The sequence below is a fragment of the Harmonia axyridis genome, chromosome 4, assembly GCF_914767665.1.
Source record: "Harmonia axyridis chromosome 4, icHarAxyr1.1, whole genome shotgun sequence".
Lineage (NCBI taxonomy): Eukaryota > Metazoa > Arthropoda > Insecta > Coleoptera > Coccinellidae > Harmonia > Harmonia axyridis.
This window is the reverse complement of record NC_059504.1, coordinates 10,693,691-10,710,995: the sequence shown is the minus strand read 5'-3', so window position 1 is coordinate 10,710,995 and position 17,305 is coordinate 10,693,691. Positions and strand designations below refer to the sequence as shown.

General features: G+C 36.1%; 1 protein-coding gene across 3 annotated transcripts in view; it reads left to right on the top strand.

Annotated features, from left to right (window-relative positions):
- LOC123678984 (neuroligin-1-like) overlaps positions 1-17,305 on the top strand; it is a 260,712-nt gene that overhangs the window by 232,408 nt on the left and 10,999 nt on the right. For all 3 annotated transcript variants that reach the window (XM_045616289.1, XM_045616290.1, XM_045616288.1), the window contains 2 exons: positions 7,326-7,605; positions 16,922-17,065. In XM_045616289.1, the coding sequence (XP_045472245.1) occupies positions 7,326-7,605; positions 16,922-17,065 (424 nt within the window). The remainder of the gene's footprint in view (positions 1-7,325; positions 7,606-16,921; positions 17,066-17,305) is intronic.

The following is a 17,305-nucleotide window of genomic DNA, read 5'->3' as shown; positions in this document are numbered from 1 at the left end:
CCTGCCCCTCATAAATTAGCGAATGGCTTGAGGACATAATGAAATTTGATTGTGTATTTTTAATTATTGCGCTTTTGACCTGGTTTGTAACAGCGTGATCGGTAATCAGATTCAGAGAACACGTCGAGCTGCTAGCATAGAAAAAGAGTAAATCGAAAATTGTTTTATTTCTGTGAAACCATTGAAAATACTCCATTTCATAATTCATTTCTACTCGCTCGTGTTTTTATAGGTGTTCTAAATTTTAGTAGACTTGAAATTTAAATGGATCGGTTTCAAAAATTCGAAATCATAAAAGAACAGGAAAACCAAACTGAAAAAATATCAAGCCATTTGAATAAATTAAAAATATTATCAGACCAAACACGGATCCCTGTGGAATTCCCATTGTTTCAATTTTTAGCTAATAACAACAGATTGAGTAGGTAATTTCGTATCATATATAACCTATATTATTTGAAGTTTCAAAATTGCCTTCAACATAGATTCCCTTCTGCCAAATCCAAGATTGATATCCTGCAAATAATGTTTGAGGTGGTGAAGCCAAAGTGATTGAAATTTAACAATAGGGTACAAAATTCGCCATATATGAAAGTTTCTCCGAGTTGAAGAGAATTCAATCTGTTATATTCCCCATAAAATGAGATTATGAATTCTCCATGGAACAGTGCAATATTCATACGCTTAGCCGAACAAGACAATCTCTTTCTCTCTCTTTCGTACCCAAGAGACTGGTTTCAAAGGAATCTATAGTATACCACTTTACCCACACCGTTCTTTCTCGTGTGGATATATGACAGAGTTGTATTGTTATTGAGATTTTTATGCAGAACTAGCTTACCAGTAGCGCTTTGCTGGATCTGGGAAGAAAAGGAATTTGAGGAAACTCGTTGAGATGACATCCAATATGCATCGTGTCACTTTCATTGAAACTTGTACATTTTCATATGAAAAACATTTTTGGTCTAATGCAAGACAGAAAAGTTGGGTTGCAAAATGGCGAATGCGCCGGTATCGGATTTTCACCAGTAAATTTTAAGATTTTTTCTGTTTCTAATGCAAAGCAAAGAAAAGTTCTTTCATACACAAAGTACACAGTACATTTTTCAGTAAATATTTTTTCATCTTTTTGTAGAATTTTCATGAAAATTTTTGATTCTATACGAAATTTCTTCCATGCAACATATCGAAAAATAGGATAAGAGTCAATCGCTTCTACTTCATGGAGGCAATCTAATATGAATATCAAAATTATGAAAACATTCTGACGAGAACTTCTTCATCTCATATATTTTCTTGATATGAAGAATATATTAAAATAAATAGAAAGATACTGATGCTTTTAGCACAATATTGTCATAATTATTTCGATTGAAAAAACCTTATATTTCTGTGGAAACAGATCCGACCAATTTGAAAGGACCACGCTCTAAATTTGACCGTTTAGATTATATAAGGTGCTAAAAATAATTCTTCCAAAATATCAAATGGCCAGTGTGAGCAAACTTTTTTAATATATAAAACAAATCGTGCATATATCGATTGTTCATACAGCTGATTGAAATTCACTATAGAGAAAAATTGTTCTTTCACGCACAGATTATATAAAGCTTAGGGTGAGTCTAAATATATCAAGTTTCGGTGATTTCCAAAAAAATTGCAATCGATGGATTAAAAATGAATTAAACTGACATCTCAATAACCATTATGTATGTCTCTGTAAGGAAATATGAGCATATTCAGTAACCTCAAATATTGTTATTCAATGATTTTATTCTATTTTTTTGTTATTTTCGAGATTTCTTTATCTTCATTTGTGTCGATGTTCCACCTTCTAGTAGTATATAGGTTTATACATATCAATCAAAATTGTTCAGAATTCCTCAGCAGATTTGTGTTGAGCCCATTTTTGTGAAAGTGTTGCCAATGAAATTGAAATCAAACGGAATTTCTTCGAAGAAATTATCAGTAAATGAAAAAATTTTGTGCTCTACCCTGTATATTTTATTTACCTGTCTTCCGAGTGAACTTTTTGTCTCATTTGCCAATTTCACCCTTGGAGATCACTGTTATGGGGCGATTGAATGGAGAAGCGCTCAAAAACTTCTGATTTTTTGCGTTTGTTTACTTGTTTTTGTTCACGTTTTTGCTCCCTCGCTGGAAAAAGAAGTGTTATTGTTCTGCATAAATCATTTCTATTCCTATTCGAAAAGAGGATGCATTAAACTAACTCCTGGAGTATTCAAAATGATCTATAGAATTATACACACCGATAAAAGGTTGGACAGAGCAGCAGATATTCCAATGCTGATTTTGTCTCCAAAAAATTTCTTAGATCTTTATTTACCAGACCAAGAGAGAATTCCTAAAAGGACACGAGATATATTTTTTTGCTCCTTTCGCAGCGACAAGATAAAACTTGCCCACCACTGAATCAAGTCGAAAATTGAATTTATCCACGTATTTATATTTTCCAGAATTCTCTAGCGCAATCCCTGCAGGGTCAAATTAAGCTTGAAAGATGAGTCATCGTGGATTTTCGAATGAATATCAGAGTCGGCAGTTTTAGATTTCCCCAAGGCACGTGTGAAGATAAGAATTTCACCGGTACAGTTCTTCAGCGCGGAGTTTCTTCCTTTGGAAAACGTCTACTCTCCTTCTTGTTCCGTATTAGACGTCAGATTTTCAATATTGACCGAGCTAAACAGGCTCGAGTTTTCGCCTCCCCTCCCCATTTTCCTTTCCCTAGGAAAATGTTTCTCCCGTGTAGACATAAATTATTTTTCCCTTTTATTCCCGGGATGTAGGCTGCGAATATATTGGATGAAAAGTTGCTTCTGTTTTGAAAGGAAGAGATAAAATAGGCGGCTCTGATGATATAACACTATCATTAGTCAAAATAACGGTTCTGCTGCTTCTGTAACTGACGTTTTTTCTTTTCAATTTTCGACAATTTGGAAACCGACGTAATGTACTGCGAAGATCATCATTTCTACCTTATATGCAAGATTAGCTATGAACAATTCCCCAATTCCCCCTACTTACAGATGGTGGTGAAAGATTGTATTGCGAAGAATGCCACAAGAAAATAAATGGATAATTCCATTGTAATATTAGATGAGTTCGTATCTTTAGTTGACAGAAAATGGAATAATAGGAATGAGATAGGAAGTAGCAAACTTTTCCTTGATCATCTGGATCCTTTGTCTTTTTGAGAATCCAACTCATCGCAAAATTTATGTAGTTTTGAAAATTCCAAAAAGGGTTTCACAGACTAAATGAAAACAGTGGTGTGCTATTTGCTGAGTATATCTTTATATAAATCATTATTAATCTCGAAATGTAGGAAATGGTTCAGCTATGCTGATCAGCAACAAAGTAAAAACAAAGAAAAAAGCTCGAACAAGGGAATGCATTTTCTTCAGGTACACAATAGATCACCATGTCAAAAAAATGTAGGGCTAATGGACTTCCACATTATGAAAAGGAATATCTTACAGATGGTGGTGAAAGATTGTATTGCCAAGAATGCCGCAAGAAAATAAATGGATAATTTCATTGTAATATTAGATGAGTTCGTATCTTTAGTTGACAGAAAATGAAATAATAGGAATAAGATAGGAAGCAGCAAACTTTTCCTTGATCATCTGGATCCTTTGTCCTTTTGAGAATCCAACTCATCGCAAAATTTATGTAGTTTTGAAAATTCCAAAAAGGGTTTCACAGACTAAATGAAAACAGTGGTGTGCTATTTGCTGAGTATATCTTTATATAAATCATTATTAATCTCGAAATGTAGGAAATGGTTCAGCTATGCTGATCAGCAACAAAGTAAAAACAAAGAAAAAAGCTCGAACAAGGGAATGCATTTTCTTCAGGTACACAATAGATCACCATGTCAAAAAAATGTAGGGCTAATGGACTTCCACATTATGAAAAGGAATATCTTACAGATGGTGGTGAAAGATTGTATTGCCAAGAATGCCGCAAGAAAATAAATGGATAATTTCATTGTAATATTAGATGAGTTCGTATCTTTAGTTGACAGAAAATGAAATAAGAGGAATAAGATAGGAAATAGCAAACTTTTCCTTGATCATCTGGATCCTTTGTCCTTTTGAGAATCCAACTCATCGCAAAATTTATGTAGTTTTGAATATTCCAAAAAGGGTTTCACAGACTAAATGAGAACAGTTATGGTGTGCTATTTGCTGAGTATATTTTCATATAGATCATTATTAATCTCGAAATGTAGGAAATGGTTCACATATGCTGATCAGCAACAAAGTAAAAAAAAAAAAAAACTCGAACAAAAAAATGCATTTTCTTCAGGTACACAATAGATCACCATGTCCATCGCTGGCCACTACTTTCTCCCATCTTTTGGGCAGTGTACGAATCCTGCGTTGAAAAAACTGGTCACCTCCACGGATCGATCCAATCTTTTACTTCTTCATAATACCGGAAGTGCTAGTCAGCCAGGCAGTGCGCCAAGTGATAGTCTGAGGGAGTAACATCAGGAGAATACCGCGGGTGGGGTCGAACATTGTCATGCTGTAAAATCACTTTATCATGTATCTCGTTGTATTGCGGCCGTTTGTCTTTCGATGCTCGACTCAAACGCATTAATTGCATTCGATAACGATCACCTGGGATTGTTCAAAACGCTTTTAACAACTCATAATACACTACGCCGAGCTGGTCCCAACAAATACTGAGCATGACCTTGGAACTGTGTATATTCGGTTTAGCCGTCGACGTGGAAGCATGGGCGGGAGATCCCCATGATTTTCTGCGTTTGGGATCATCGAAATAAACTCAGTTTTCGTCTCCAGTCACAATGCGATGCAGAAATCCCTTCCTTTTTCGCTTTGCAAGCAGCTGTTCACAAGCAAATAAACGCCGTTCAACATCTTTCGGCTTCAACTAGTACGGTACCAAATTTTCTTATTTCTGAATCATTCCCATGACTTCCAGGCCTTTTGAAATGGCATTTTGCCTCAATTTAAATCTTCTTCTTCTTCTTCATCGTATGTTAGGACTAATCCTGTGTTTTCATCAATGGTTTTCTAGCTGCTGCTGGGACGACGAAGACCAGCTTTCATACCACCTTGTAGGTGGTCGTCCTGGTGGTCGGGATGTATTTGGTTTTTCCTCCTTTGCGATCTTTGCCAAGCGGTCATCCGACATTCTGTCCACATGATCTCTCCATGCTCTTCGCCGTTTTCTTGCCCATCTCACCACATCCTGGATGTCACATATATCTCTTATTTCTTCGTTTCTTTTGCGGTCAAGTAATGTGTATCCCGCTATAGATCTCAGCGCTCGCATCTCAGTTGTTCTTAGAAGACGCTTAGTTACGGTGTTCTCTGCTCTGGTCTCTATCGCGTATGTCATCACCGGTCTCACACAGGTCTTGTATATTCTGACTTTGCTCCTGGTGCTCATATATTTATTCCGCCAGAATAGATCTCGCAAGTACCCCGATATTAATGATGCCTTCGTTGTTTGAGCTTTCACTTCGTTCTTCAAATTCCTATTGCAATTTAAATGATCTGGCCAATACTTTTTCCGTTTGACACGAGTCTTGATCAAGTAATGCCTCTAATTCTGCATCTTCGAAAACCTTCTCTCTTCCATCGCCATGCTGGTCTTCGACGTCAAAATCACCGTTCTTGAAGCGTTGAAACCACTCTCGGTACATTCTTCCACTAAGAGCGGCCTCACCATAGGTGTTTAAGAGCATTCGATGAGCCTCAGCCACATATTTCTTCATATTAAAGCAGAAAATTCAAACATCTCGCAAATGACGACAATTTGGCTCATAAGATGACATGCTTAATCAAGAATAACTTCATGGTGCAAACACGAATCGACTAATATTTAGATGGCGTTATGTTTACAAATAAATAAATCTACGATTTATATATTTCGACTACCACTTACCGCTACAGCCATCTATTTCAAAACGGCGCCGGCGGAAGTGAAGCTGTACACCTAATAATTATTTAATAATCTCAAGAATATCCTAGTCCGGATTAACAAAAAATTACGAAACGACTGTATGCTTGAAACAACATAGTTTGACTTGAGAAATTGATTTTATACAATCTCAAATAAACATCTAGTGCTTTCAGTCAACATTGATATCCGATTTGATTTGTCACTGTAAAAAACGACGTTTTATCGGCCTCAAAGTAACAAGAACGCAAAAACATACATAAAGACATTCATATATTCTCGTCCAAAAGAAGCCAGCAAGTCAGCAAAAATGTTTCAACCTAGTCCTGCAGAAGGGACGATTGAATAAAATGGATAATTTTATTATCTTGAGTTTGCATTCTCCATTGAAAAACTCAAATTGATAACCTTCAAGTTATTTCATACTAATACTCAGCAAAGTATGTTGAAAACACAACAATGTCATGTTTTTCTCTCTGCGAAACCTTCCAGAAATAAAAGTTTAAATGTTTTCTTCTTGCAAACTCAATCCACTAGAGAATAGAAGTACTGAGTTCCCCTTCCAATATTATAATTCACATCATTCAACTGAAGGAACTTTCTGCGAAAAGTTTGAAATTTTTTTATATATTTTCCTCAGACGCAACCAACTTGGGTAAACTTAAGGCCTTGGAAGAACATATAGAAATAGCTCTCAGAGGAATAGGCCTGAAGCCTGCATGTATGATTTGTCCATTTCCAATAAGCATACTTTTTTTATTTCCACCTATATTTGGATCTAAGTATATTATATCGATGAAATTTCAGTTTTTGCGTGTTTTTTGAAGTGACCAATTCGTATTCGTATTCAGTATTTCTATTATTCAAAGATCCATTCCCAAAAAAGCAAATGAAAACAGAGAAAACTATAAAAGATAAAATTAAAAACAAAATTAAAAAAAATCAATAAAACCTAACCCATTTGTATGGCTAAATCGAAAGTATTTTGTAGGGATTACTAAGTTCTGTCTGTCGATTAGAGCAGACTTAACATTTTTAATCAGTTTGGGTGGATAATATGTTTATAAATATATGCAAGCATTGGGAGAATTGTTTTTTCGCTTTTTCCAGAGTCTTCTCTTTCCGTATATCTGCTTCTATTCTTATAAAAAAAGTAGGTTTTTCAATTGTTGTTATAATATTTCCAAAAATCATATAAAAACACGATAAAAAAATAATGTTTCAAACATAAGGTTTTCAGGAATACTTTATGTGCATTTCGCATCTTGATATATTTTCTTCGAGATATATAGAGGAAAAGACAATTCTATTCCTTCTATATAAATACTCGTCTACTACCATCTACAACCATTATTTTTTTGCAGAGACTGGGTAGTGTTAGAGGTGAAGATTTGATCTACATCCTTGGCATGCCTCTGGTTGGAGGTCATCCTTTCTTCCCACAGAACTTCACTAGACAAGACATGGGAGTTTCGGAAGCTCTCCTAAATTTCTTCAGCAATTTCGCCAAATGCGGTGATCCAAATGGTTGTGGAACTGTTAACAAAGATGTGCCAGATTACGGCACTATCAAAGAGAAAACTAGGTACAAGAGCATCTCATGGGATCCCTACGAAGTTAGCACCCAATATTATCTCAGCATCAGTAAGTTGGATTTTGACCCTATCCTTCAATGAGAGTAAAAGAAATTGTAATCAAGACGTTTTAGGAAATCAGAGAGCAATATTTTCCTCGGCCTTCCAAAATGTCTTGATTGTAATCAAACTCAGCAAATTTGTCTGAGATCAAGAACACATTTTATAAGGTATATACACTGCGCAAAAGAATTAACGCACATTATGGAAATCTCAAATTTATTCTACAACTGAAGGTGTTCTCAATGATGATTATTTTTATCAGAATTATGCATGCATATCTTATCCACTTTCAACGTTTTTCTTCAATACCGATGTTTTTTCCCAGCAGAAATAAAAAAAGATGAGATTATCAGATTTTGAATGTATTGGCGCCATTCTGAAATCAGTTGTTCTCGATCAATTCTAGTGAACAATAGTTTTTCTTTCGTTTGATTTTCTACATTCGATCGCTATGCAACGCGAAACACGCAATTTGACCCAAGAGGAATGTGCCCAAGCGGTAGTTTTGTGAGAAGAAGGATGGACATACACAAGAATTGCAGAAAGGTTTGGAGTTTTCCATACAAGTGTGTCCAGAATGTTGCAGCGATTCAGGGAGACAGGTATGAATGTCCAAAGACCAGGACAGGGTAGACCACGGGTAACAACTGCCATTCAAGAATGTTACTTGAGAGTTTCTTCGTTGAGACAACGGTTTGCAACCGCTCGCCTCCTTCAAAATCAGCTTGAGTAAACTCATGGGGTGCAAATTAGCACTCAGACAATAAGAAATCGCCTCAGCCCATCGAAGGGCGCGTTTGGATTTTGCGAGAGAGCATATCCATTGGGAAGAGGCTGATTGGGAAAGAGTGCACTGAGCATATCTTTCATGTGGACGTCTGTATAAAAGGGAACGTCGATCACAATGGTAGAGGCAGAATCTAGACTCATCTGTGAAGAGAACTCTTTCCCAATCAGCCTCTTCCCAATGGATATGCTCTCTCGCAAAATCCAAACGCGCCCTTCGATGGGCTGGGGTAAGAGCTGGGCCTCTTGCCGCGACACGAGGCCTTAAATCATATTCTCTGAGGCGATTGCTTATTGTCTGAGTGCTAATTTGCACCCCATGAGTTTGATCAAGCTGATTTTGAAGGAGGCGAGCGGTTGCAAACCGTTGTCTCAACGAAGAAACTCTCAAGTAACGTTCTTGAATGGCAACCTGTCCTGGTCTTTGGACATTCATACCTGTCTCCCTGAATCGCTGCAACATTCTGGACACACTTGTATGGAAAACTCCAAACCTTTCTGCAATTCTGGTGTATGTTCATCCTTCTTCTCGCAAAACTACCGCTTGGGCACATTCCTCTTGGGTCAAATTGCGTGTTTCGCGTTGCATAGCGATCGAGTGTAGAAAATCAAACGAAAGAAAAACTATTGATCACTAGAATTGATCGAGAACAACTGATTTCAGAATGGAGCCAATACATTCAAAATCTGATAATCTCATCTTTTTTTATTTCTGATGGGAAAAAACATCTGTATTGAAGAAAAACGTTGAAAGTGGATAACATATGCATGCATAATTCTGATAAAAATAATTATCATTGAGAACACCTCAGTTGTAAAATAAATTTGAGATTTCCATAATGTGCGTTAATTCTTTTGCGCAGTGTATTTCTTTGTAGTCGAGCGCTGAATTTTTGCTATGTATACAATTTTTTGGGCTGGATGTTCAGCAAAACATCACATACTTCAATCTTGACATGTGACATAATTAGCAATTTGCTAGAACCCCAATTTCTCGTAGGTTCAGGTACGTGCATTCATCATATACCTGATGATATCCCCTGTGATGTTATCTGATTAATTAATTTGGGTTAGCCAGATAATAGGAACATTTGGGCGAGTGCACAGAATAGAAAGCCATTAGGCGTTCCAGTCTCGCTCTTGATGTAGATTATGAAATATGAATGAAAAAGTAATGGCCAACCAAGGGAAATATTTCACACAAAGATTTATTCGCCACACGTCAGGTTTGCAACAATATGTGGATTTTTAAATGCACAGTAGGGCATGATGCTGTCTATGAATCGAAAAAAATGCTTCAGCACTAATTGATCAACAAAATGATGTATGATATGGGTTTATTGGAATATTTCTCGAATCAATTCTGAGTTACATGGTTGAGTCTATTTTTAATATGTTTGTTGATGTTCACCTAAGCCATTATTCCAGAGGAATTGTTGTCTACATGTGATCTCTTAATCCAACAACAATGAAAGAAAAAAACCAAAAGGTCGCAAAATGATAGCTTCAGGCGTTCTGGAGTCATGGCCGAAAAAATATATTATTCAACTGATGCACTGAAAAACCAGAATGTGTCTTCTTTAGGCCATAACTCCAGAACGCCTGAAGCTATCGCTTTACGACCTTCTGGTTTTTTTAGACAAATATGATGGGATTTCTTTTTCTGTCAGAACCTAAAAACACAATTTGGTTTTTCAGTGCATCAGTTGAAGAATATCTTCTTTCGGCCATAACTTCAGAACGCCTGAAACTATCGCTTTGCGACCTTCAGGTTTTTTTATGCAAATTTGATGGAACTTCTGTTTTTGTTGAAAAAATCTTATCATTACATTTGAAATTTCGAAGTTAAATGAATAAAACAATGAACTACTGACTTAGCGCCCCCTATCGAAAACAGCGAAAACAAATTTATCATTAGTATATTTTGTTCTCAATCAACAAGATATTATCTCTCAGACGAGATCTAATTTGCTCAAAAATGTTGAGCCAAATTGATGTTACAGGCATTTCAATCAGTCCGATTTCTCCCTTTCACCTACCCTTATTTGATGTCGTAAAATCGAAAGTGGCAATTCAAGAAGATAGAGAATTTTCCAAGGATTACAGTGATGATATTTTCTCTTCAACTTCATATGAAACATTTCCGAGTAAAATTCAATATTCTACTCGACGATAGCTATTACGCCCCCTAGCAGTAGAGGTATGAACTTCAAAACAATTTCCAGTGTGTTTTCTTGTACACTTTAGTGGTGAAAATTTTTACCGCAAGTCTCTACGATGAGTGGATCCTGAGATATAGCCGCTCACTTCGCTTATTTGCCCACCCTGTACATTGATAGTTTTTGATCATTCTTCCTGGTCTGGGAATTATTCATGACCTAACACATATATTGAATCTATAAACTGCAATAATTCTATCACATATTTTACCATCAATTCAACTCTAATAATGTGACAAAAACCATGTTATTTCAACACAGAAAAACAGTTAACAACTGTTAACTGTAAACAAAGTCCACTATATATAAACGTATCACATAACCTTTTCAGTCCATCATCGCACGCGTATAAATATTGACAAAAATATCGGTGTCATATATCAAAATTTGATAGCTTAATTTCCAATGTATACATTCCCATCGTCAATTCAAACATATCATTCCGCTTCCAGTTCCATGGTTTAAACTGGGCTTAATTCCAAACAGACTAGACTGCACATATGCTCCGCCATTAGGTGATAGTTTTAAACTCAATTAGCCAAAGCTGGGTATATCTCAGGATAGTTTCTCGAGTGATAAATCTGGGATTAACGAAATTATTCGTTGCATTGGTGCTCTTCCTAAATGAACGTTTTGTAATCGAATAACGAATCGATTAATTTAATGGGAAAAATTCGGTTCCGAATATTTATTCTCGTATAGGTGAATGTTGAATGAAAAATTGAGCACAGGATTTACAAGATTGTATTAAAGTTTATATTGTTCACTCCGTGAAGCAGGAAAAAATATACTATTCGATTGACTACAAAGGAAAAATCTTGAATTGTTGAACGCTTGGTGTCGCTTAGTAACGGGTGTTTTTTTCGAGGATTTAACAGCTGTCAAGTGATTTATTCGCAGTTTGGTTTGGCATTTCATCATGAATAGACTCACGCCTGAATAACGCTTGCAAATAGTGCAATTTTATTTCGAAAATAATGGTTCTGTGCGGAATACGTATCGCGTACTACGTCCATTTTATTTTGTTTAGCGATGAAGCGCACTTCTGGTTGAATGGCTACGTTAGCAAAAAAAACTGCCGCATTTGGAGTAAAGCTAATCCTCAAGTGTATGTCGAAACACCGTTACATCCAGAAAAACTGACTGTTTGGTGCGCTTTATGGGCTGGTGGAATCATTGGTCCGTAGTTCTTCAAAAACGATGATGGCCAGAACGTTACAGTCAATGGTGATCGGTATAGAGCCATGATTACTAACATTTCCATTCCTGAATTGAATAACCATGATGTCCAGGAGCTGTGGTTTCAACAAGACGGCGCAACATGTCAGACAGCTCGTGCCACAATCGATTTATTGAAATACACGTTTGGTGACCGCCTAATTTCACGTTTTGGACCTGTGAATTGGCCTCCAAGATCTTGCTATTTAACACCACTAGACTACTTTCTGTGGGGCTATGTGAAGTCATTGGTCTATGCGGATTAGCCACAAACCCTTGACCATTTGGAAGATAACATCCGCCGTGTTATTGTCGATATAAGACCACAAATGTTGGAAAAAGTCATCGAAAATTGGACGTCCTGATTGGACAACATCCGAGCGAGCCGTGGTGGTCATTTGCCAGAAATCATATTTAAAATGCAATGCCACAAGATTATCTTGCGGATAAATGTAATTCATATGAATCGAATAATCCATCGTTGTTTTATTGCAATTTAAAGTTCTATAGCTCTAAAAAAAACACCCTTTAGTACTTGATGGGTGTGTTGACTTATAATATAATACACACTTCTGATTCGCTACTGATGAGCTTCCACAAAAGCTATTTAGTTGGCCTCCTCTCCCACAATGGTGAAGGCAATGGAAGAGACGGTAAGATAAGTGGACTTCCTTCACAAAACCATCAAATATTTTTCCACAAGATGTTTCCTTACCGAGAGTTTCAACTAATTCAAGTTGAAAAATCCACCCAGTATAATCAACAAGTCAACCACTGAATAAATTTTCTACTCTCGATAAAAAGTTATCAGTGCTCTTTAAACCAAAATAATATACGACATACCTTCATGAGATCAATTACCCTTCAGCTTGAGAAACAGCTCGGATTCATGCAAAATACAAAATCAATAGATTTCCTCTTCGAAATTGCAAAAGATGATAAATCTCCACGGACAAGTCATCATTCTTTCACCGGTTTCAAATTGCAGCCATTATTTCCAGTCGCCACGCGGTGGAATGGATAAAAAGCAGAAAAATAAAGCGATATATGTAACGTGCGATGCTACGTACCTACCCTTGTACTTCATGTATTATCCCTCATTCGTTGGGGGTATGATGAATTGCCAGAGTGTCAGGTTGCTCCTGCCACCAGGCCAAAATCCTGCGGATTCTGAAAATTTAATGAACAATACAACTTTCCTATAGGGTCCCATTTGGACAGTTCATTTATAATGCATATTAGTTGCGTTTTTGCCTGTTTATATGAATGCAGAAGAAATAACATTTGGAAGTTTTCGCATTTTTCCGTTATGATTTTTGGGGGTGGGCAATTAATTTTTTTGCATTTCGCCCGGAACAAGGCTTGCCTTTTGACCAGATGTCCTTGAATTGTGAATTTTTTGCTGAATTTGATCCCAAGACAAGGCTCTGTCTGTTTCATGGGCTCCTTATTTCAAACTTGATGTTCGTGTGATTTTCTCATGGATAATTCTGAAAATCACATTATTGAGATTGATCTAGATATTTAAGGATAGATATCCTGAAGAAAAAATGAACCTGTGTGATATTCTCAATTTTATTCTGACTAATTGAATTGAAATCAATCAACTGATCTTTATCAATAACTATTTTCGTCTAGTATACATTCTTCAAAGGTTGCTATGGTTTCTGAATTGTTGATTTGAATTATTGAAGAATTTTTTTATGGATAGTTTCCATACCGCTTTTACCTTGTACCACTGCTTTTCACTTTTACTACATTTCATTCTATAGACTATATTTTTTATATCCATAATCATGAGTTGTGTATTATCTATTATCATCTAAATCATTCTTATTTAAATTATTATCTCCAAACTCGGTAGGAACACCCACTATCAAATAAAAATCAGTAAGGTGTACCATAGAGAAATAAACATAGATAGAGATAGTATTCGCAATTTTTACATGTCCCCAACATGGTTAGATTACGTTGTCGGATTGTGATATATTCTCAAATCCACAATTTTACTATATCGATATGAATGCATATTATATTGAAGGAAATATATTTATTTGAGTGATTCCCGATTAAATATGCAAATTTGATCACTTTGAATCCGATAATTTTCCTGATTGTCGAATTTATAATGAGCAGAATTTTCATTATTATCTGTATTATTTATCTACCTGCTGATATCCAAGGTTTGTCAACTTTTACTCTCCTAGTGTCATCGGTTGTTTCACGTCGTTTGATGTACTTGAAGTTTGTTTTCTGAATTTCTGATATACTTAGGTATTCATTTCAATATATTTGAGTTAACATGAAACGTTCATTCACTAAGAAGTGCGTTCTATGTGGAGAAACTCGCGAATTGGGTGAAATATCGTATCACTGATATGTTTTCATTTCCACGCGCTTCATGTCAAATTTGATAGTTCATGTTGGAGTCAAAATTTGCTTACTGGAAATAACATATGCTTTCTCCATGTATGTTTGTCACTGTTAGATTTATACCAATTCTGCATTTTTTTTTAACTTCTCTTGTCAATTTACATTCTATAATCTGCATTTATACTGACTGATTTCATCATTGAATGAACTGAATTGTTGAATAAAAATATCAGAGAATGTTCGAATATGGTTCTCAAAGTTATCATCAAATTAATTCTACAATATTTAACGATTATTTTCATTGGATTCGTTTTATATTCACTGCAGAGGATTCGATGTTATCCTCGTTGAGCACAAAATTGCGCTTTTTTCTTGAACTAGCACTTGAGCAATAATGAATTCACGATCCTAAAGGTTTTCCCGGAATATCCATCGCTCAACAATTCCCAGTATCGGTTTCCACAGCAATAATTTAAGAGTGGATGATAAAAAGCACTCGATTAAATCAAGGAATTGATTGATATTCTTGCGAAGATGATATCTCGCTGTATCATGGGATTCTCCGCCTCCACTGTTCATCTCTTCAGTGTTAGCGCCTCTATTCAAATTTAAATCTTGAGCTTGTGTTCGTTGAACGATGAAATATCGGTCAATATCTAAACTATGTAGATGCAGAACGTATAGAATGTTGAAAACGATAAGCATAAATGAGTCTCTTATTTTTTATCAACCCATTTTCTAAATGGGTAGTACAATGTAAAGAAAAGTTTTGAGAATGGGATGAAACCCGAAACATGCAACAAAACAAAAATTGTGAAACGTACAGTCAAGTGTTTTATTTATCTTCTTTCATTAATATTGAAAGTATGCTTAACCAAGGATTATGCGAGGAATCAATTTCGGATAGAAAACTATTTCAGTGACAATGGAACAGTGGACCAGGCTACATAGTATGGTGCATTTGTTGACGGTGTCGGCTCTATTATAACAGTACAATAAGTTTTTCATCGAGAATTTAATGTTGAATCCTGAAATCTACTGAAAATCCAAGAGAGCCTAGTAACGTCGTGAAATAAAAATCACCTGGACCCACGCGTACAGTTAGGACACAAGGAAACAACCGCTATTGAGATAAGCCTGGTCGTTCTGCACAACGATACACAAAACAATTGAGGTTAAGTTATAAAAAAAGTACGTTGGATCTTGCAGAACGATTTGAAAGTTACAAAATGTGTATAGTCCAAAAATTACAGCAGATAGAGATACCGACAATAATCATGACGCTTATTTTCACTTCACGGAAGTCAAACTTTAACTATTGGCTGCTGAAAACACAAGAATCTACCTAAAATATTGTGTCGAGTAATGTCGAGATTTTACAGGATATTAATTTTACAGCTGACTCTTTAGAGACAAAAACGACGATACTACAGTTAAGGGTTGAAGATATTTAGAGATGTAATAACCACTTGAACCTATGAGAAAAGTACTAAAATGAAGTCGGAAGCTTTTGAGCAACCTTGGAGACCACATAATATAGGGTGTTTTTTTTCGAGGTATATAACTTTAAGTTGGCATCACTGTTCAAGATGGCGACCGATTTAACAGCTGTTAAGTGATTTATTCTCAGTTTGGTTTGGCAATTCATCACGACTAGACTCAAGCCTGAACAACGCTCGCAAATAGTGCAATTTCATTTCGAAAATAGTGCGGAATACGTATCGCGCACTACGTCCATTAGCGATGAAGCGCACTTCTGGTTGAATGGCTACGTCAACAAACAAAACTGCCACATTTGGAGTGAAGCTAATTCTCAAGTGTATGTCGAAACACCGTTTCATTCAGAAAAACTGACTGTTTGGTGCGCTTTATGGGCTGGTGGAATCATTGGTCCATACTTCTTCAAAAATTATGTTGGCCAGAACGTTACAGTCAATGGTGATCGGTATAGAGCCATGATTACTAACTTTTTCATTCCTGAATTGGACAACCATGATGTCCAGGAGCTGTGGTTCCAACAAGACGGCGCAACATGTCACACAGCTCGTGCCACAATCGATTTATTGAAAGACACGTTTGGTGACCGCCTAATTTCACGTTTTGGACCTGTGATTTAACACCGCTAGACTACTTTCTATGGAACTATGTAAAGTCATTGGTCTATACAGATAACCCACAAATCCTTGACCATTTGGAAGACAACATTCGCCGTGTTATTGCCGATATACGACCACAAATGTTGGAAAAAGTCATCGAAAATTGGACGTCCAGATTGGACTACATCCGAGCCAGCCGTAGCGGTCATATGCCAAAAATCATATTCAAAATGTAATGCCATAAGATTATCTTGCGGATAAATGAAATTCATGTCAATCGAATAATCCATCGTTGTTTTATTGCAATTTAAAGTTCTATAGCTCTAAAAAAACACCCTCTATATACAGTATATACAGTAATGTAGTCTCAATGGGCACATGAATGAAAGAGCTCCGGAATTCATTCTTTATTCAAACTTGAAATAAATCAACTCTTTTCTCTGAACATAAATAAAATAATATTTTTCATGAAAAAATAGAAAGAGTAAAGTAAAAAAAGGTGCCCGTGTGTCACCCTTCATATCTAGTGAATAAGAAAATGAAATGTTGGAGATCTTATATTTAATAACTTCCAGTCCAACTTCACTCACGTACAGTTCCTTGCCTCATTCATTTCATTTTCCATTTCCAGCTTCCAAGCCGAAAATGAGGAGCCATTACCGGGGTCACAAGATGGCCGTGTGGTTAAATTTGATTCCGCAACTTCATCAGCCCGGAGATGATGTGAGCATGAGGCATCATCATTTCCACGAAAGAGAGCCACATTTTTATTCTGGTGAGCATTATTTTTCTCCTCAAAGAAACGTAATTGGAAAGATTCAAGGAAGCGTTTTTTATATGTACGTTCATGATGGTCTAATTGAGAATGTAGTCTTGGAGAGCGTAAGATTTCCATTTTTAGTTAATGTATGTAATAATTGTGGAAATTATAATTGATAATTTTTTCCATTCCATTGATGGAATTTGCCAAGATATGTGAACATAAGGCAGTGCTTATATTCAAGTAGAATTTTCT